At 34.2% G+C, this 23,156-nt stretch overlaps 1 protein-coding gene across 22 annotated transcripts in view; it reads left to right on the top strand.

Annotated features, from left to right (window-relative positions):
• The window catches only part of TRPM3 (transient receptor potential cation channel subfamily M member 3), a 263,502-nt gene that overhangs the window by 11,463 nt on the left and 228,883 nt on the right, over window positions 1-23,156 (top strand). For 21 of the 22 annotated variants that reach the window (XM_039838630.1, XM_039838556.1, XM_039839811.1 and 18 more), the window contains 2 exons: window positions 11,304-11,517; window positions 14,467-14,591. In XM_039838630.1, coding sequence (XP_039694564.1) covers window positions 11,304-11,517; window positions 14,467-14,591 — 339 coding nt within the window. Of the gene's footprint in view, window positions 1-11,303; window positions 11,518-14,466; window positions 14,592-23,156 lie in introns of those variants that run through there. The other variant, XM_039839330.1, reaches the window with a different exon arrangement.

Raw genomic sequence — 23,156 nt, 5'->3', positions numbered from 1 at the left:
TTGGAGTACAGTGTCATGTCACAGAATTCTGCCCTCTAAAGGTACTGGAGGGATCAGATGCAGTGGTTTTCAGCTTAGAGGCTCAGAATAACTCGTGGAGCTACTATAAATACTGGTGTCCAAGAATCTGTTCCAGAGAGTCTCCTTCCTCGATTTGGGATAGAACCTGGCATCCAAAGTTTTTTAAAAGTTAACCAAGTTATTCTACTGTTCGGATATAAAAAATACTAAATAGTCCCAAATCCCACTACCTGTTTTATAGATGAGGCAGCTGGAGCCCAGTCAAGTTAAATTATTTTCCAAGAGTCACCCAATTGTTTAACAGCAAAGATAGTTTTTGAATCCCAGCTCCCCAGGACTCCCCATCAGTTCTGTTTCTTCTTTGTCATATGTGCCTGATATACACTATAGTAGTGTTTTGAAAGGAAGCTAATTACTATTATGATTCTAGCTTTTCATAAGGATTCTGAAAACTTTATAGTAGAATTATAAAATCACTATTATTTGACCAGGTTAGTTAAACGCAAAAGCTGTGAGCAGGTTTTGCGTTTATAATATTATAATATTATAATTTTATATAATATTATAAAATTACATAATTTTATAATATTATATAATTTTATAATATTATAAAATTATATAATATAAAATTATATAATATTATAATATGATATTATAATATTATAAAATTTTATAATATTATAATTTTATAATATTATAAAATTATATCCTAGGTTAATAGAAACACTTTCAGAGCCTTTCCTAGTAATTTTATAATATTATAAAATTATATAATATTATAATATTATAAAATTATATAATATTATAATATTATAAAATTTATAATAATATTATATAATATTATATAATTTTATAATAATTTTATAATAATATTATATAATATTATATAATTTTATAATATTATAATATTATAAAATTATAATATTATAATTTTATAATATTATAAAATTATATCCTAGGTTAATAGAAACACTTTCTGAGCCTTTCCTAGTACTTTGTGGTATTCTGTCCTCAATTCCAAGGCTTGACAAGCCCTAGTAAAACAGCCATGAAACCAACTTTTCTTACACATTACAGAGAGAAAAAGTGACACAGGAAGTAGACATTTGAAACTGACAGTAAATGAAAGATTCTCACTCCCTTCTCTTCTCAACACCAAGCCACATCTTACCAAATTGCATGTCCCCAAAAAAAGCATTCCTGGGCTTTTAGGAGACCTGACCATTTATTTAGGCATCTCATAAAAGTCAGAACAGAGGGACCAAAGAAAAAAGATACAAAGGTACTAAAGCTCTGGTTTCAGCATTGTTTTTCCAGGGTGGGTCCCAACTGACTTCTTTAAACTGCCTTAGAGAGCAGTACCAAGACATGAGTTCTTTCTCAGACTCTCTATCTGAGGCTCAGGCTATAGGTTATTTAGAAAAGGAATCAGTACTGGACTTGATTAAATAGAATCTTATTTGCTTACTAGTCATCTCTTCTAATTAATGCTGAGCTGACAAGTGGACAAGGTAAGTATCACCTAAGTAAGGGCTTGTATTTAAACTTCTCAAGTCACCCACATAATTCTCTTCAGGTTTTCTCTTGCTATTTATTTACTCTGCTTTTTAGATCAACTTGAGCCCCTTATTACAGTTTTCATACAATCTAGATAATTATTCTTATGCCTCATTTTCATACTGAAAACTCTAACTAGGAAATCTGCCAAGATAAAAGTCTTATTGTCTGAGCATTGTGAGTGGAGGATGATAGGGAATAGGGAAAACTGAGGGAGAGATACTAGGTTGGGAGTGATGGGAGGCTGTCATCAGCATGGCAACTACAAACTGGTTTTCTTAAAATGCTTTGGGATTAAATTTGACTTTTAAAAACTTATCTTACTTTGCATTATGCAAATTCAAACTGAGAATCATAATTGACTGACACACACCAAATATGAAATTAAATGAATCCCACTTCATAAAACAAAATAGCAGATCACTAGAGTATGGCTAAGTAAGCAGCTTTGTATAAGCATGGTAAGGTAGTTGAAGGAGTTTGTAATTATTCCATTGATTTCCAATTTTAACCTTGTAATCTCTTGGCCATTGAAATGATGGTGCCTTCAGAAGCACTTTCTGAAACAGAATAAAACTAGAATTTATCACTGTAACTTCTGATCCCAATCATAGACCTATAGAGAAGAAATAAACAATTCTCCTCAAAAAACCTACCTTGCCCCTAGAAAATTCCCAGCTCCTTGCTTCTAGAAAATTTTCACTAAGTAATTCTGGCATAAAATTCATAGAGTACCCCCTGTGACCTGTTCATATTCTCAGTGAAGTTTTACAATTATTTCTAAACCTTAGCTTTTGTTTATCAGCCCCCATTACCTGGAAGTATCTGATATCTTAAAACTAAGGAATCACAAAAACAATAGGGACTAAATTACAATGGCATTTTCACGTCCAAAGTTTTATGGGTTATCAAACAAGGAATCCAATAACAGTGACACTTCACTTTTGCATTCCAAATATTTTCTTTGTAGGGAACTTCTACATGTATTAAACCGCCATAAGTATTAAACTCTAACTGGAAAACAAAAGACTCCGTGGACTTGAAAAGCTGATATCAGCAAAATTGTCATAGCAGTCTAGTGCAGCATATTCTCCTTGGCCACAGCTTTAATTAAAAGGGCTGATTTAAAATGTGACTACGAAGAATTAGAAAATGAAATGATGCTTGTCACATTTCTCAGAAGAAAGGAAAATAGAGCAAATTTCCCACTGCGGGCTCAGAAATAAAAAGGCATTACAAATACTGTTAAAATAGATTTAGTATTAGTAGTTCTGTTACTCAGAACAAGCTCCTTACAAATACCAGTTGATCATTTCCAAGAATTAAAGACAGCTTTGCAGTGGTAGAAGAATTTGTCATCTACCATTTCCAAGAGTGTAGCTAGATTTATTGTTCTGCAAGTCTTTTACATTTTTATTTAAAAAGCTGGGCAAAATGATGTGGGTAAAAATTTAGAGCTAAAGAAGTAACTGATTATCAGAGCCAAATTGCTCCACAGAAGCTCAAGTTCAGAATGACAAAGGAAGATTATTACTAATTTTTAACAGCCTCAGCCTGTTCTAAGTAGTACCGGCTGATTCCCCAGTCTCTAGCCTTTGACCACCCTGTGTGTTATAAAGGGAAAAGGATACCAGCTGGTTTGTGACACCTCTGTGATGTCCAAGTTTAGTGCAGAGCGAGGCCATAATAAAGTTGAATTCTGCTTTAACAAGTGAATAGTAACATTACTAATGATGAAGCAGTAAGAGTGGCTTTAGAAAAAATTGCGGTGAAGTCACCCACTAAGCAAATAGACCTTTAGCATCAGGCAGAACAAAAACTGAAAAGAGTTTTAGTTATCGAAACTTTCTGCCATTTGAACAAGAGAAAATTTCTAGTTTTCTATTATAGTCTCACTTTAAATTTTTCATTTATAAGTTTGGTTTGGAACTTAAAATATATATTCTTACGAAAATTAGGCTATATTTATTGGTCTCCACAGCACCTAAGAATAGATCAAATAGTACAATTTCGACTAGAGCTAATCTCTTTTACGCAGCACATTTTTAAACTACTATTTTGAGCTCATTGCAAGGCTTCCTGTCAGTCAGGGCACTAAAGGTGGAAAAGGAAAAGGGGAGTTCAGTCCAGGCATGGGTAATCTATTGGAGCTCAGATTATTTCTAGAAAGTAAAAATTGCGGAACTGTGTGGGCATGGGGTGAAGGAGGGTTAGGTGACCCAGAGCCGCAGTAGCATTCTCCTTTCTTTTAAGGTACTATTTATAAACACCTATGCCAGCCAAGTAACTCAAGAATTCAGAACAAAGTACAACTTTGAAAGACATACTAGTTAAAGAGCTAAGGCAAGTTATTTGGATCCTTTTGTATGCAGAAGTCATTTTCAAGGTATTTATAACCATCATCTAATTTACATGTCAGTTTTTCTACCATATTAGTCATTTTGCACAATTTAATCTTTACAGTGTCCTGTGAGATGGTCAGGATCACCCCTATTCATAAGAAAGGGTGCTCAAATTGGCCAAATGACTTACAGTGCCAATGTCTGCTGCTAGAGTGTGATGTTGCATAATTGGGGAATCTATAAATGGAAGCACATGTCACCAGATCAGAGTAATGCCCAAGTGACAAAATTTAATATGCACATTAGGAGGATTTCTTATTTATAAGGTGATCCCTTAGTAATTAAGGTGCTCACAAGTAGACAGTCAAAATGGCTTCTTGACAACCAAAATAGCTCCTAATTTCAAATCACATTGACCATTTAGTAGAAATTGATTAATTGCCCTGGGCACAACAATTTATGACATTGAAACTGCTGAGATAGCTAATGTATTACAAGCACCTGGAAAGCTTATTGAATAATTTGATTTTTATGGGTAAAAGAATATCATTTAAAAATTGAAACCTTCAGACAATCTTAAAGCATCACTTTACCCCTTAGTTTTAATTATTCTCTTATCCCCATGTTAAACTAAAAATCTTTAACTTCCATGACTGAAGTCTTTCTTAAGTAATGTTTTATTGAGACAAAAATGCTAGCCAAAAAACTGATCTCGGCCATGGAGTCCAAACCATTAGCAACGTGGCTGGGTAGAAAAGACAGCTGTCTATTGTCCCAGAGTTTTGCAGGGATTTTTATATATCGGGTAGGGAAGAGGAGAAAGAAAGATGTAGTCTGAAAGACTTTACATGAGCTATAGTCCAAGGGGTAGGAGAAGGTGAAGGAGGCCAGCTCTGGGATAGCAGAGTCTCCATAAAGAAACATCATTCCTGTGGATTGGCTGTGGGCAGCTGTCTAGAAAGCCCACGTGTAAACAAACAGTGGTTCCTGGAGTTAGATGGTACCTGGCTAAAATAATCTACAGAAATAGCCGCCTAGAAATTAACCTAAAGTTCCAACAGGCAAAACAGGAATGTGAGAAGTCTTTTGTTAGCTGATCAGCAGCCACCAACAGACTAATAGCTCTGTCCCTTTCACTCTCAGGCCACTCTTATTTAATCTAGCACATCTGAAAATTTTTTTTCTTATCACCAAAACGATTTCTTTAAGTTGCTGAACAATAACACAACAAAAAGTAACAAATTGTTTATTTAAATCCTTCCTTTTTTTTTTTTCTTGCCTCTTATTTTCCAAGGGAGGAGCACAGTAACTCACAAATAATGACTAACATCAAAGGACCAGGAATACCCAGTATTTGCCTTATTTATCAGCTTCTGAATCATGGGGAGAAGGGGAGGAAGGGCTGTAGTTAATCATGTGTTCCTTTGTATAAGAATTAATCCTGGTAAAAATGGATAAGGTAGTTGGAGATACCCTGACTAGCTTGCCAATGGCTGCACTTTCCTATTTATCATGGCCTGAGTAAATCTTCCAATATTTCCTCCATATTTCTCTTTGATTTTCATGTAATATATTGACCCAATTACAAACACAAACAAACCACTTAGAACTTAGAATCTTTGGTCTAGGGAATAATTGTAATCTTTGCTATTCACATGGTCCCTGGGAGCTAAAAATGCAAACCTCAAGCCCCATCCTACATCTGTTGAATAGGATCTGCTTTTTCGAGGTCCTCATGGTGAGTTTTGTATGTTAGTTAAGGAAGCACAATTTAACCTAGAGTTTCCGGTGTAGCAGTAACTTTAATAATGGATTAGTGAGTGGTTAATTATTAGTCACTCACATTCCCTGGGTCTCCATGTCCTCATCTATAAAGCAGAATAATTGAACTAGATAATTTCCAGTTCCCATAACTGCTAAGATATTTCTAAACTTCCTTTCATTTCTAAGATGGGACTACTTCATAGCCAGTACTAGAAAAATCATAGTCATGTCAAATATGCTTCCTTCCCTCAAAGATCTTACAACATGGGGAGATAAAACTGACACATGCAAGAAACAACCAGAAAAAAAAAGAAAGAAAGAAAAAAATGTATTCATATATCAGACTAGGTTTAATTGAGAGTTATATTACATCAAGATGAGTCAATAAAAGCCTTTGAAAAGGGAGAACAATTTATGTATATGAAAGAGGAGGGACTGGATTTTCTAAGACTTTTGGAACAACATTTAACCAATTACAGAGAGAAACTGGGTAAGGCCAAATTATAAGGGACCATGACAGGCAAAATGGAAGTTTACATATGATATAACAATTCGAATTGAGAAATAATATAATCAAAAAGGAATTGAGGAAAGAAATCTGCCTATCAGTGTTTCATTGAGAACACGCAGTTAGAGAAGAAGCCATTAAGACTGTTACCATATCCAAACTGATACCCTACTAAGGAAAATTTATTCTTAAAATAGCAACTGAAGCAATAGAGGAAAAGGTCTGGTTGAGGGTAACAGCTTGAGGAATGGATCATTAGAACTCAGAGATTGCTTGCTTGTAGATGAAGGAAAAGGGGAAGTACAGAGGCATTCATATTTTTGAGGTTCAGAGCAAGGACTTGAGTCAGAACTGGGGTGTGAATCCTGATAGCACTACTTACTAGCTTTGAACTTGAAAACCTGATAGATCCATTCTGTCCCCCATCAGTAAAATGTGGATGATACTAACTTTCTCAATATTGGAAGGTGTCCATAAAATGATGCATAAAAAGCACACAGCATGTATGTGCCTGGAATATAATAAATACATCAGAGTTTTGGTTTGGGTTTGGGGATCTCTTTTCTCAGTGGAGTTAAGAAATTGAGAACTGAGAAAAATTTGTGAATAGAGACTATGAACAATATGACCTTACACAGGCCAGACACTGAGTACCTCCATTTCTTCATTTGTAAGACAGAAAGCTGGGGACAAGTTGATCTAAAGTCATTCATTCATTCTCTCACTGGAGCATTTATTAGCTGAGTAACAAACATTGTGATCACAAACAAGCCTTTCTTAATTTCCTAATGAGGAAAAAAATTAGGCTAATTCAAAAGGAATTTCAACATATTTATTAAATTTGTTGGTCATTTTCCAGTGAACTGCTCATATGATCAATAAATTGGTTCCTTATTGGTAAGTTGTATAGGTAACTTTAGAAGTCCCAAAGTGAATTATTTACCAAGTGAGGCTTATTTCTAAAAATGCATTTGGATTATTGTTACCAAATAGGATGAACGATTGAACTCCATATGTTACTTAGCTAGGTTCAGCTTGCTAAAATTATTACGTAATCTCTGTATGATTTAGTATAAATTGTAATCCCTCTTCACACTCTGTGAGTTAGTAACATATACATATCAGTTTTCAGATATTAACTGTGGCTCTCACATTATTTACCTGACTAAATGAAATGTACATGTGGGGATGCTTCAGGAGGCGTCTTGAAATTCCAAAAGCCATAATCACAACTACTTTTCTTGTTTTTCAAAGCATACTGTTCTCACGTATGCCTTCTCTAATCATTGAAACTACATCTTTACAATCCTTCAGAAATGTTAGGAATCACTACCTAGGCTTGCAAGGAGGCACATAATTTAAAATTTTCTTTATACTTTAGATGTTTTTCTGTCTTTATTAGAAGTATAATTTAAAATAATGTAAGAAAATATGGGTCCTTTTTTGTTTTTTTGAAGGAATAAGAGAGTGATACATTAAAGTTTGCAAGAGAGCAATAGCTGGAAAAGTGATTTTTTATCATCCCTAACACTAAGCATTCTTTTTTTTTTAAGTGACCAATTTAATGAGGGTTTTTTTTTAAGTTTATTGGGGTAACACTGGTTAATACAATTACATAATTTTCAGGTGTACATTACGATTTGACGTCTATATATTCTATTGTGTGTTTACCACCCAAAGTCCAGTTTCCTTCTGCTACCATATATTTGATCCTCTTTACCCACTTCGCCCTTCCCCTACCCCACTACATTTGACCACTTTTCTTGGTTTATATAGTTTGGAAGACCTGTGAGTCCCAGTACTACTTTATTTTACTAAACATCCCTTTTTGGAATTAGTCAAAATGATATAAATTCAATCTGGCAGAGCCATCAAATTTTAACTACTCAAGTAGTATAGACTCAGTGTACAGGCACAGAAAACATTTTATTTTTTCATCTTATGGCATTCGTTATGTAAATGGTTCTCTTATAAATGGTCACTCAACGTGATAGCAAATATAACAACATAAAGAAGCTTTTAGTTATGAAACACTTTTGTTTGCTTCCACTACTGACGTATCCTCCCTCCTGTCCCAAAGCTCTTTTGCACAACACAAAAATGTACATTGTTGAAAATTTCTGTTAGTAAATATCTGAACATTCTTGCCCTCTGCGTCAGAGTTTGTGTATAAAATATGCCATTTTTCATATTGTAAGTTCTGATTAAATTCTATTGCTATAATGAACTTACCTGAAATCACCACCTTTACTCTTTTCATTATGGAAATGATTTTTGCTAGGTAGACCAAATCAATATAGAACCATCTTATTAGGTTCCAACACCTCTTTGGATTTTTGTGAATGTGTATAGGAAATCTTAGCTCTGGTATTTCTTGATAATGCAGTTTATTTCATCAAGCAACTTTTATATTTTGTGGGGTTTTGCGTCTCATTTCAGCTAAATATAGGTCAAATATACTTTAACAAAGGAATCGACATATAATTTTTGAGGTTTTTCCAACAATGGGTCTCTCAGATCCAAAAATATTGCATTAAATTGTCATCTCCTAGATAACTTTATTTATACATGTTTGTGTGATTACTTTCATGTCTATTCTTTTTGTAATTATGCTACTTCAACTTAACAAATTCCAAAGTTTATCAGTACCTTTCTCTTGTCTCCCAAATACGATATAGACTTTAAATGCTTTACCTCTGACTACTATCACCCAATTTATATGGTATATTATCTAGTACTTAAGTTCTATCCTTTTCCACCATAAATTAGACATCATCATCATTTTGTATTTTATGACTCACGCTTTTTTAGACTCACCAAAAATTTACTACTATCTTTGTTCACCATTGTATCTCAGATCATCTATTTGAGATTATGTAACTTCTGCCTGCTGTATATATATTTAAATTTCCTTCAGTGAAGTCTGCTAGAGGTCAATTCTCAGTTTTGGTAGTCTGAAAATTTCTATAGTTTGCTTTCATTTTGGAAAGATGTTTTTGTTGAATATAGAATTCTATGCTGACAATTTCTCTTGGCACGTTGGAGACATTGGCTTCTGACATCCATTGCTGTTGTTGGGGAAGAGGCCTTCAGTCTGATGACTTTCTTTATAGGTGATCTGTATTTTTTTCTAGCTGCTTTTGAAGGTTTCCACCATCTCCATTTTTTGATGTTCTCTATGAGGTGTCTAAAAGCACAGTTTCTTTTTATTTATCCTTCTTGGGATCCATTGTGCTTCTCACATCTGAGAACTGATATCTTTCAAAAATTCTGAGAAATTCCCAGCCAATATCTCTTTAAGTATTGTCCCTTTATTATCTCTTTTATTTTTATTTAGAAATCTGATTATCTCCCTCCTAGGTTCTCCCATTTTTCTTCTATGTTTTCAATTCCTTAGTTTTTCTAGGCTGCATCTGATTTATTTCTCTGAATCTATCATTAGCATGCTTAATCTGTAATTCAGTTTATTCATTGTATTTTTCATTTAAATTATTACATTTTAATTTCTAGAAGTTGTTTTTATTTTTCAAATGCATGTGGTCATTCCTTATAATGCCTTGTTTTTTACTCACATACTCAATCTTCTCATTTATGTTTTTAACATATTACATACAGCTATTTTATATTCTGCATCTGATCATTTCAATATGTTGAGAATCTTATTCTACTACCTGTTGTTTCTTTTTGTTCTCACTCATGCTGCTTTATTTCCTTATATAATCTATGACTTTATTTTTTTACTATGAAATGCTTATTTCCCATGAAAATTATTTGAGACCTGGATTGATGACATGTTTCTCCATAGAGAATGTGCATTTGCTTCTGCCAATTACCTGGAACCATTATCCCACCTGAACCATTTTATATTAAACACACTGTTTGATGTTCTTCAAACCATGTTGATAGTATGAATGTGGACCAAGACCTGTGTGAGGTTCCATTTTTGTTTATAAGTAATAAAAGGAGTATTTTTTTTTCTAATTTACTAAGAACCAAGATTGAACAGGCAAATGTCCTGACTCTCTTCTCCTGTACATCAGATTTATTTTTTTTTTCTTTCTTATACTTGAGGATGGTGCCCTTTGAAGTATCCTGGCTTTATGTGGAGTCTCCCATTAGACTCACCCACACTACATAAAGCCATTAAAGCAGATATTCAAGGTCTTCCAGGGCTTATTAAAAATTCTCATAGCCAAAGCCTGCTTTGGTATGTCCTTACCTCCTGAGGTTCCATCTTCAACTTTGTTTAGGAATCTGAATGTTTCCTCTTTTCATGCCAGCTCAGCAATGCATGACAAAAGGCTTTCAGACATATTTGCCTAGTATTTCCATTGTTTCCAGCTGGAGATGAAAATCTTTACACAGTTACACTGAGACCTAAATGAGTATCTATGTATATGATTATATAGATGTTTATCATTATACGTATTTATGACATTTTATTTATATATACTTGTAACTTTATTTCCATTTGCATCTGATAACACCTCGATATCTGCTATAATACTTTAATTTTTTCAACTATAATGCAAGAATAATTGACATGACTTTTCTACTTGTTTTCTTTAAAAGATAAAGCATTTGGTATGCAGTTGTTATAGATTTAAATAAATATAATCAGTTGTTACCTTATTCTAAAATTCTCATTATATTATGTAGAACTGTAGAATTTTTCAAAACCTCTCAAAATAATAGGAATACAAAAGCAGTTATAGCCAGGTCCAGTTGCTAATAAAGAAATTACTTAATATTAAAAAAACTAGAAACATTTGAACAGTCACACAGATGTTAAAGTTGTTAAAATATAAACATGATTTCCTTTGAGCAAAGTTTGCATTCTGGGAAAAAGAATGCTCTTGCTGCATTTTAGAAAAATCAAATAATTTGAGAGTTTGTAATTTACAATTTCAAGAAAACCAAAAATGGTAACTTCCTTTGTCTAATGAAGGCTCATTTGGTAAAGCAGATGATTTGCCCCATTTTAAAAATCTGAGATTATGTGAGACATTTAATGTGATATGTAACTATATATATGATATTACAATCACTAAAGTAAGCAGCGCCAGCCAGCCCTGCCCTGTCTCCCTAATCGATGGTTATTCTCTTTCCAGTATGTGCGAGTATCTTTCGATACAAAACCTGATCTCCTCCTGCATCTGATGACCAAGGAATGGCAATTGGAGCTTCCCAAGCTCCTCATCTCTGTCCATGGGGGCCTGCAGAACTTCGAACTCCAGCCAAAACTCAAGCAAGTCTTTGGGAAAGGTCTTATCAAAGCAGCCATGACAACTGGTGCATGGATATTCACTGGAGGAGTTAACACAGGTAATTGAAAGTAGGATCAAGAAAGACAACATAAGGCTGTAAGAACATTGGGACTCAGATAGTTTTCTCCTAAGTTTAAATGCATTTAACCTTCTCCAACCCATGTGTGCCCATTCTCACTGATGATCTCTCCTCTCATTAATTCTCTCTTCCTCCTTTACCTGAATAACTGTACTGTTATTAATTCTCTCTTCCTCCTTTACCTGAATAACTGTACTGTGTAAGTAACCAAGAAGAATTACTTACACTTAAGAAATAGGTTGAAATATTTAATACTTGACTATATAGAATTTTTAAATGTGACTAATGGAATTTCATAGGATATTTTTAATACCTCAGATTGCCAAATCAACATCCAATAATTGTTTAAAGAATAATTTTTATTTTAAATTAGAAGCGCTGTCTCTTTTCTTTAAGATTTTAAGTTTTATGAAAATAGTTGTAATTTTTATAAAATGCCCTTTTTATCTGGTACATAAATTGTGATGTCAGAGCCCGGAGTATTATTTATTTATTATTTCAAATATTTTATTAATTCAGCTCTGCAATCAATAGAAGACATACTCCACCCTGAATTCAAAACAGTTTTTTCTACCTACCAAACAAATTTTTATATCGTGATACAGATAGGCTGTCAAATCAATCCTTCCAAACCCACTTATACTTAAGTGCTTACCTATAGAATTAATGTGTAACAGATAATGGAATAGATGCCTGTAAGTTGTTTTGACATATTTCCCTAGCCTCAGTCTGAAGTGCCAATTGGAAGTGCACAAGTAATGCTTCAGTGAGTTAATTCAAACTTGTTAACAAGGCTCAAAGTCTGCATATGTAGACACACTTGGAGTTAGTGGGACATTCTGAATATAACCCTGGATCAATGAGTTTTCATAAAAGGTTATCTCAGTATTGTTCATTCTTTTGTTTGTAGTTTAGATGATATTTGAGAGAAACCTTCACTCAGAATTCTCCTCGATACCTAGAATTTGTAAACAATCAGTATGCACTCTGTAGTCACAATTTCAGCAGTGAACTCTGCAGATTGTCCAAGCTCTTCATTGTATGTGAAATACTGACTCAGTCTGAAACTGAGCTCAGCTGAAATTCAGCTCTTTATTGTTTATTTTGTTGTAATGTGACATCTACAGAGCAATTTTCTCTCAATGACTGTTCAAGCTTTAGATTCCAACTGTCACTCACAGCTTAGGAGCCATCGTTTGTTTGCGATTATTCAATCTTTTGTTTTCCTAACATAACTGTTCCTCATATAGAGACCAACTCAAAATTTCTAAAGGTTCAAAAGAAACTCTTACCAATCTTCTGTTTCTGTGAACTTGGAACATTGTTTATTGTTTTTCTTCTTTTATGAAATGCATTTAATATAAAAAGAAAAATTTACAGCATAAACACTGTAAATCAAAGAGTTCTTCCCTGCCTTACTTCTAGCTTAGTGTTCAAGGCAATGCCCATAGTCATGTTCTAATAGAGGCATTTTCAGGTTAGGTAAGAGGTTCATGAAGTTAAATGTTTTATCTAGGACTGACCTTGAAAGGAGTTTTACATACAAATGAGGAAAAAAATTAACATTAATATTCACAGCTTTACTTCTTGTATTTTTTTAACTGGTACTCTCACTTCGAAGATCCATAGATAAGCTAGTAAGTGAAATTGATATTCCTCTCGACACTCCCAGAATATTTCAACATGGATTAGTGGCTATTTACACTGTTTTGTCATTTGATTTTTTTTAAAGGTTCTTTCTGTTTGATCTTATGAATAGTTCATAATTGAGTTGTTTACACATTTGTGTCCTGTCCCATGATTAAATTGCTTGGTGTGTTTTGTGTGCTTAGTTACTTCAGTGCATAGTTTCTGAGCCCTTACTCTGTGCTAGCCTCCAAAGCACATGAAGATAAGTGAGATGCTGACCCTCTAACCTTCTCTTTAAAGTGTTTTACAATTAAAGGAGACATCTTTACAGGTGGTTATGATTCATAGTTGAATATGTTAGGTGACATATTGAGCCATTCAAGATATGCAGACTGCAATCTTGAGGAGCTCAATATGTCAAACTTAGAAGAAATAAAATCCAACTCGGCTTTCATATAGGAGATGGCACTAAGTGTGAATTTTTTCTTGAGGAATGGGTAGAATTTTGATAAATGAAAACATTTTTTCTTAGAGGATATATTTTATATCTTCTACAAAAATGATCATTCGAGAGGGAGGTTAAACAATTAGAAATTGCATCTTCTTTAAGTGGTTTATAAAAACATAAGACATGGATTCCCTACCATCTTGTAAACTAAATTTTCTCACTTTTAGCTATGGTGATGGGGAAGGCCATCATGACAGAAGAGGAAAACAATTAGAATAATAAAGATAAAAAGGTGTATTTATATATTTTAACATAAATTTTCCACAGAATATGCCAACATTTTTTTTACAAGTAAGTTCTCCATATTATGTATCTATAAATAGAAAGATGAAATTAAGGTTGAAAAATCTGAGCTGTTGCTACTCTATTTGAGTGATCCTAACTCTTACACAGACTGTGGTGTAGATTTAATATCAAATTATATGTGGTGCTTTTTATAGGATAAAGTCATGGAATTGGTTCTTAGTCATACTAACACATCATTATGCTTATATTACAAGAAAAAGATTTCCTAAGTTTAAAGAATTTTTTTATTTTTTATAGACATTAGATGCATTTTTTTTCATATAAAATAGAATAAGAAATGCATTGCTGGAGTTCATATACAAGTTTGGCAAACATGTCTAGCATGAGTTTATAGTCTCATAAACATGCAGTTTGTGTAGAAATGTGTCAAAATTTTGCATTTAATACGTTTAATCTTAGGAGAAACAGTTATCATAATTTCTTTTAGAACAATGGAAAACAATTGCTTTAAAAGGCAGGGGTAATATTTCTCTTTTTCCTCTTAGGTGTTATTCGTCATGTTGGAGACGCCTTGAAGGACCATGCTTCTAAGTCTCGAGGGAAGATATGTACCATAGGTATCGCCCCCTGGGGAATTGTGGAAAACCAGGAAGACCTGATTGGAAGAGATGTAAGTCCTGAGAGCTGCTCATGTATGTGACTTCTCATAGAGGCAATATTAAAATAGTAAAATAAAATTTAAAATATGTGTATTATAATATTCATTTAGTCCCTACCTCCCAAAATGAAATGTATTAGTAATAATTTATTGGGAGACTATAATTTTCTGAAATCTATCTATGAAAACTCTATGTCACTTCTTATGATCAAGAAAGTTCTTAAATAAGACTTAACTGCTCTCTTGGTTTAAATCAAACAGTGGTTTTTCCTACTCATCAAATCTTGCCAGTGCTCTTGGCAGGGTTACATTAAGATTAATTAACAACATTAATTCATTGGCTGATACATTAAACGAAGACTCTCCTCACTCCAGGTGTCCAGCTTCTTTATTCCTGACCCATCACCTAAGTCAGGGACACTACAGAAGGATATCTTTTTCATTCAAGCTTGTGATTTCCCTGATTGGCCTTTCTTTCTCTAAATGCTTGGGTGAGGAGTAGGCAAGTTGGGTTCTTTATTCCCCACTCTGGAACCACTCAGAAGCCCTTGAGCAAACTTAGCTGGGTGCTAAACCTCTTCTTACTATTCCAATGGCCAGAGTCACGTACTGACCAATCACACAACAATTTTGTCAATGAGAACTTGGTCTTATTTTTTCTGAGTCATTATCTTATTTCTATTCCTTCCACGGGTCTCTTCTCTTTTTTGAAACTTCAAACAGGTCATTCTCAACCTCCCTTAGAGGGTTTTTCTCTCTTACTACCCACTAGACTTTTTCCCCTATAACACTTTTCAAAATTCCATTGATAGGAATTGTAGTTAAACTTTGTATACAGATTGCCATACTTTATTCATGTATTTTTCCCCAATAATTTTAGCAATTATTTTTCATTGCTTCTTTCATCAGATCAACAGTCCTACCTTCCCAAACCAGGCCCGCCATAGAGTATACCAAATGTGCTAAGTAGTTTTTCCAAGTACCCTGAGATGTGTCTGAGACAAAAAACAAAAGAGAAAAAAAATCAAAGAGGTTGAGAATTAACTGGTCTTAAACTGCTTATCCTATTGTGTTGCAGTACAGTGAAACTAACTTATTTCAATGCAACACAATATATGCAACTTTTTCAAATTCAATGCAAAATACTTTGAATAAAAACATCAAATATCATGAAATACAAGTAGTAAACAAATACTCTTTAAATCCTTCAGGTTCTTTATTTAAAGTGATAAGAAGTGTCCATATCAATGCTACCAAATTACATGCAGACACACTAATTTATCTAGAATATGCAGAGTAAAGAATGAAATATTAGTTTTATCGGTGTTATATGCTCTTTACTGAAATTTGCTGGCTGTTTTATATCACACACAAGTAGAATATCTCAAGCAGCAATTCCCAAAGTATTATGTAGTCAGAACTAGCTGGAAAAGTAACATAGCTGATTTTTCAGACTGGGATTAGTCTTTGATGGAGTATGCTTGGGTTAATACTTGCCTTAGATTCCAAGTTGGCTTTTAAGTGTATGTTGATCGTGACCTAGAACAAATATATTTCTTAAAGAATTAGAATATGCTAAAATGCCCCTTATACCAAAAGTATTAATTAGTTCATTTTATTAACGAATGAATTAATTATTTAGAATGCTGTGATGATTCAGAAGTCATTTTAAATGCTCATAGCTTCAGGGTCTCCATTGTAAACCTAAGTCATTATTATTCAGTCTTGTGGGGAAACATTATGAACTTTCTTATTCAGATGAACTATAAATAAATGGAAGCTGCTTATTTCTTTATTCGAAAGAGAGTAACAAAATAATTATCTGTTGCCTAAACATTTGCAAAGAATGCTGGTAACTACCTTTTCGTATCATTTTGTTTGATCACCGTGTAAATTCTATATGATTGCAGAAAAATAATACTTATATTACATTTATATGTCTTGCTGAAAGAATCACCCCTAATTCATTTTCCTCTAATTCCAGCATTTTTTCTTTGATTTCACCTCCTCTCATGCTCCTCTTTTTTCCTCTCTTTTTCTTTCTCCCCATATTTCTTCCCAGTTGTGTGCCAATATGAACTTATGTAGGCTTCTGCCAGTAGTACTTAGTTTCATTGTCTGACTTTCCAATGAAAAATGGTCTTGGTCCCAAGCCAGAGGGCAGAAAAGGCCACTTGTATATACAGTAAAATGTACACATTCATTGTCCTTGCTATCAGGGGTCTAATAAAAGCAAGTTATAGCTCACTAAGATCCAAGTGAACCTGCAGAGAGACCATGATGAAAAGGAAATGAAATTTTCAGGTTGTAGAGTACAGGAAAAACAGTAGGATTTTAGTTTTTTAGTAAATCTTTGACAAAGATCAATTGAATCTCAATCATGTTAATATACTTTTCCCACAAATTGGTGAATTGAAATATACATAGACTTTCCCGGGCTCTTGTGTGATAATAGAATTTGTTTTTCAACTTATAAATTATTTGGAGCAAAAATATTTGGTGCACAGGATTTATGACATAGCTTAAGGGAAATTTTTATGTGTTTACTATTCATATCTGATCATTAAAAAGTAATATGATGCTAGGTTATCATAGCCAAGTAGTATTTGAATAAAATGTTGGTGGTCACTGGTGAAAATCCCCTGAAAAATCATGAAAATAGAAGTGTTATCTGGTAAACTTCTTAAGCAGTTATAACAGTTTTCATAGCTAGTTTAATTTATTGCCTTCTATCTTTTTTCTTTCAGTTTATATAATCAAACTCACATGCAATTAACATCAAAAAAATAAATCTCTTTGCATCAGACATCAGGTAGCAAGGAAAAAAACTTAATGTTAAAAGTCTTTACCACTTCAGAATTCTACCAAAATGCAATTATTTGAAAAAATAGAATAGTTGTGTTTGGGTCAATTCTGTGTCTGTTCCACAGTAATGTGGAAGTGGCACAAAATAAATGTCAAGGAAAATCTAGGAAATTTACTTGAAATAAATAAAAATATAAAGAAAGTGAAAGGCTTCATTTCTTATTTTATTATGGTGGATTTATTTTCAAACTGATTGAAAATATAGATTATTTTATTTCTGAAGAGCTAGCTCTCGAATGAGCATTTTTAGAAGCTGAACATTCAAGTACTACTGGAGTTATTTTATTGATAAAAGTAGTCGACACAGCACTTGCTAGTTGCTATTCATCTTAGAATATGACTATCCTTTTAGAATTGTACTATAAAGGCAGAACTATCCTAAACATGAAGAATAAAGTTTGACTTGCCCTGAGTTTGCCTCTAGATATTCTAAAGCATTTTCATCCCTTCAAGTCTTATCTCTTAGCTAGACATTAAGTTAGACTTTAAAGATACAAGGCATGTATTTTTGGATTCTCAGAGTTCAAAACAAAGCCTCATATGTAATAGGTATTCAAAAATATTAATGAAGCTGGATTGGGCATGATGAAATTCAAGCTACAAGGAAAATGAACATTATGGAGAAAATACTGTAATAAACCTTATCTAGTTCACAAATTTACCACAACTTCATCTCTAAATATATTCCCAAGCTTGATCATACTGTAATGACTATAGTGAGGACATTTTTTTAACCCAAACATCGGAATATAAATCTATTACTTAGCAACTCAAGGTGGAGGTAGGTGTTTAAAGTTCTGTGTGTTGGGTTGGGGAGCAAAGTGTAGAATGAGAACAAGCCTTTCTCTAAACCCTTTGAAAAATGTGCGACTACCCAACTGAGTGATAGAACTAGCCTTGATTCTTTAAATTTAAGAATCTTTTATTTTGTTTAACCAAACCCTTCTTTTCTCAATAAATAAATCAATACAACAGACTTTAGTGAGGAATAATGCCATCAATACTGAGATAGTAATAATTTTTGTCTTGACATTTGACATGAAAATGTTATTGTTCAGGTATTAAGTTAACCCCACCTCTGTGGTTTCTCCATATTATTCTCACTTCCCCTTTCTTCTTTAACAACCCATAATTCTATACTTCAGGCTGACCTCAAGACTCACTTCACCAAGACGTTTTTTCTGACTTCATTCACCTGTAATGTTATATCCCTGACTGTAATTCTCTCAGAACTATCTTCTTCTCCAACTTAATTAAAAACTCCTCAAAAATAGGGGTTGAATTGTTTCTTTTCTTTGTTTCTTAATAACCACTGATATAATACTTTGCATGAGCATGAAGCATTGACATATCACTTAAACTCTGTAAGATTTTATTTCTTCAGCTCTAAGTAGATTATAAGAGCACTTGTTCTGCCTATTTTCATAAAAGATAGAGCATAATCATAATAATAGTAATTATAATTTATTGAGCTTTTATTTGAGAATGCTCTCTGTGATGCCATATATTAGCCTTATGAGGTATGTATTATCCCTTTTTATAATAAGGCAACTAAATAAGGATTAGAATTAAGAGCTACTCTCTGAAGCTCATACTCTTAACTGATAGTATGCCAGTTAAAATAAGAAAATATTTAATGACATTATGTTCTCATTGTTAGTTGAGAAGTAGCAAATATCTTACGCCTTTAAATTGAACTCAAAAAATAGACTCCATGAGAGTGACCGGAGTCCTTTGCTTTGTCCCTAGAAAACATCAGCCTGGATAGATGATTATAAAAGTGTCACCAGTACAAAGTCAAGAACAAACTTCCAATGAATTTTAACTTTTTATATGACTTATTTTAGATTTCTTTAGAAAACAATCTTACCAAAATTGTTTCAAGTAATTGAATAATTTCTAAAGGCATTATTTTTACTAAACCTAGATTAACAACATACATGCCAAATTAAAAATTCACAAGAAATAGCATTTTTCATTTTAACTTGAGGATGAAAATTGTGTTTGAGTCGATTTCCAACATATCATCTTATGTAGTTATCAAATTATCTTGTTATTCAAAGCTATATTCTACTTCCCTATATTATAGATTTATTTTCAGAATTTTATAATCTTTAAGAGTTCTTATATTTAAGTGAAAAATGTTCTTTAACATCATCCTTGTATTTCAAGCCAATAAAAATCAACTTTCATAACAAGAAATTGATACTTCTGGTATAGTTATCAACTAAGTATGTATATTTCTAAGGCTTCATACTGTAAGCTCAGAAAACTTACCAGTACTGGTCCTTGTATGGAGTTTATTGGACTTCCATGACAAAGTTAGATAAGATGTATCCAGGAGATGTGAGAGGAAAATTCATAGTCAAGAAGACCCGCCCAAGTCTGTTACGGTTCTACAGGATCCAATGCTAGCTGAACCTGGACCACACTCAGGTTCTAGGCTACATTCACTTACGTGGGGAATGCCATTTCGGTGAAGACAGAGTTAAGTTTGGATATGGACTTATTGATTTCAAAATTGCTGTGAGATATCTATGTGAAAATGTCCATCAGGCCAGTGAGTCTATGAGGCAGAGGCTCAGGAGCAAGATCTGTCTACACATCTAGATTCAGAAGGCATCTGCATATAGATGACAATTAAAGCCATTATGGTGGCTGGGATCACCAAGGGACAGTGTGTGGAGTGAGAAAAAGGGGAACCTACACCTGGATCCTAATGTTCTTCCAAAATTTTATGGCTTAGTAGAGGAAAAACAGCAAAAGAAACCAGAAGAAGGGCTTCAAGGTAGGAACAAAGCCAGAGAGTATTATGGAAGCCAAGGGAAAAGTGTGATTCAAAAGGATGAAGTAAAGGGCAACACCAGTAGAGTGGATAAGGAAGGTAAGGACTTGGAAATGTTTGTCCACTTTATCAGAACAGACGTCATTGGCATCACTGGTCCATGCTGTTTCAGAGAATGGTGAAGGGGCACGCTCCCACTTAAATGAACTGAGGAAAAAGAAGTAGAGAGAGCAAAAAAGAAACTATATGTATAGGTTTGGCTGTGACAAGAAGAAGAGATACGAGTAGCCAAAGGGAGCCATAAGTTGAGTGAGTCTTTTCATCAAGATGAGAGAGACTTGAGTTTGTTTATATATTTATTGTACAAACAGAGCTAGAGAGGAGATAATTGATGAAATAAGTCCCAGAGTGGCCCTGAGGTGAAAGAGTCCAGAGCTAAAGGGGAGATTAACCATCTATAACTTTGTAACTGAAAGAGAAGAAGAAAGAATATGTATGCAAAAGATTGGTGACAGGATATTGAAGTTTTAGCCTGGAGGTCTATTATTTACCACTGAAATATAATAATATCAACAATAATAATATCAGCACTTCTGTAGAGCTCGCTTAGTGAGTATCGGCGCCCATCTAAGCACTTTTAAACAGATAGTCATTTCACTCTCACAATGGCACTAAGAAGTTGTCGTTTTCAGTATCACTATCCTTCTCCCCATTTTACTGATGGTAAATCTAACCACAAAGAGGTTAAGTAACTCGCCAATATTTCATGACTAATAATGCATGTAGCTGGGATTTAAACCTAGGCCATCCAGCAGCCAAGACCATATCCTTGCTTATTATGCAATACTATATCTCCATAATAATAACAGCTATCCACTTATTTTAGTTCATATGTGCATTGTTCTATGAGTTTTATATTTCACTTAATCTTTACAACATTCCAATATGGTGATTATAATCATTATCAATTTCCATTTACATATGAAGACATTGAGACGTAGAGGGTAAGCAACCTGATTAGGGTTACCTGACTGGCAAGTGTGTAGGCACAGGAGTCAGATCATCCGCTAAGTGAGGAAGGATGGTGTTGGGTTACATGTGTGAGGGGAGTGGAGGATGATAGTCGAAGCCCTAATGGAGAATAGGAACCAGAACTGTTTAGAGCCCAAGAAAGGTATGCCAGGCAGCACAGAGGACCCAGGAGAAGAGAGTTAGAGGTCATGAAATTATGATACATCAGCTAATCCAGAATAGAAGCCTCAAAGAACGTAATAATACACTGTTGTATCAGTTATCTATCATTTTGTAATGAATTACTCCAAAACTTAATGGCTTAATAACAACATTATTTGTCTCAGTTTCTGTGGATCGGGAATTTATGAGTGGCTTATCTGAGTTGGTATGGCTTGAGATCTCTCTTAAGGTCACAGAAAGATATCAGTCGGGGCTGCATCATCTGAAGGATAGGATGGGGCTACAGTGTCCACTAATAAGATCGTTCACTCACATGGCTGTTGGTTAAGAGTTCCTCGCCATGTAGACCTTTCCAAAAGCCTTCTTTATCAACATAGCAGGTGACTTCCCCCAGCATAAGTGATCCAGGAGAGAGCTAAGAGGAATTATTTTATGACCTGGTTTTGGAAGTCACATACTATCACTTCTGTTTTATTCTATTTCTTAGAAGTGAGTCACTGAATCCAGCCCAGACTATGGGAAGATTTTCAAAAGATTTGAACATATAAAATCACCCCACTGATACATGGTGACTTCTGAACACATAACACCTTTCAGAACTCAAGGACCTTTTCTCACTGCCAGTAGACCTTATGTCTGAATAGCGCATGATTCCCCTCAGGACAAGACAAAGGTAGGTGAGCCTATTCTGGTAGAAATGAGGATGGCGCAACTCTGCAGCCCACAAGATGAGGGACACCTCTTCAAAGTGCTACAGAAGGATGTAATTGGATTTTAGTGGGAGTCACACAACTAAAGTATGTAGGCCCTCTTTGGAGAGGGATCTCTGGGTTTGCTGCTTTCTTGTTTGGATTGCCGAGCTGAGAGGAGGTATCTGGGTCTCAATGTGACCCTGCTTTATAACTAGACTTACAGCTGAGCTGCCTGAATAGGAAATAATAAGCCAGTATCCCCACTAGTACAAGCCTCTATGATTATGAGGGCACATACTGCCTTTCTTTCTTTTTTTCCCCCATTTCATTCTCTCAATTCCCATATTCCTTTATCTCAGACACAGAGATTGCTTCCCACCTCTCAGCGGTATCCCCTCTTCTCTCCCAGAAATGCATGCCTGACCCTAAGAATCCTTACCACTCCTTTGTTTCTCTCTCTCCAAAGTACAAACCTCATTTTGCAGCCTGCTGGTGCCTTTCCTGACCTCTGTATATTATACAATTCTAGAGAACACTTCTGGAAATAATCTGATCAGCTATTAGAAAGACTTTAATGCTCAGCTAAGCCACTGGCAAAAATGTCCAGCAGCAAAATCATAATATCCTTTGTAAACTTAAAATCAGTCTGGGTCCTCTTTCTTCCTTCTAAATGTATCTTGGCCTATAAAGGAATTTAATATCTACATGGGATTTAGAAGAAAAAATGTTAGTGGGGCAAATGTGGCCAAGATAATTCTCTGAGCCTCTATAGTTTCACCTATAAAATAAGCATGAAATATATTAATTCGTGCAAAAGTGTGTACTTCAGTGCCTGGCATACAGTAAATAGTCAATGAATGCTAATTTTCTTCTTGCCTAAATTAGAATCATAGTGCCATTGGGAGGGAAAGAATGACTCTGTAGAAACACATCCCTAACCTTCCATTTGGCTGGGGCATGCTGAAACATACCTCAAGGGGTAATAAGGTCTGGGAGTGCAGTGTGATTGATGACTCAAACCTGATTTAGCTCAATTCAGTT

This window comes from Pteropus medius, unplaced genomic scaffold (genome assembly GCF_902729225.1).
Source record: "Pteropus medius unplaced genomic scaffold, Ma_sr-lr_union100, whole genome shotgun sequence".
Taxonomy (NCBI): domain Eukaryota; kingdom Metazoa; phylum Chordata; class Mammalia; order Chiroptera; family Pteropodidae; genus Pteropus; species Pteropus medius.
Note: the sequence above shows the minus strand (reverse complement) of the source record. Positions and strands in the feature narration are given on the sequence as shown.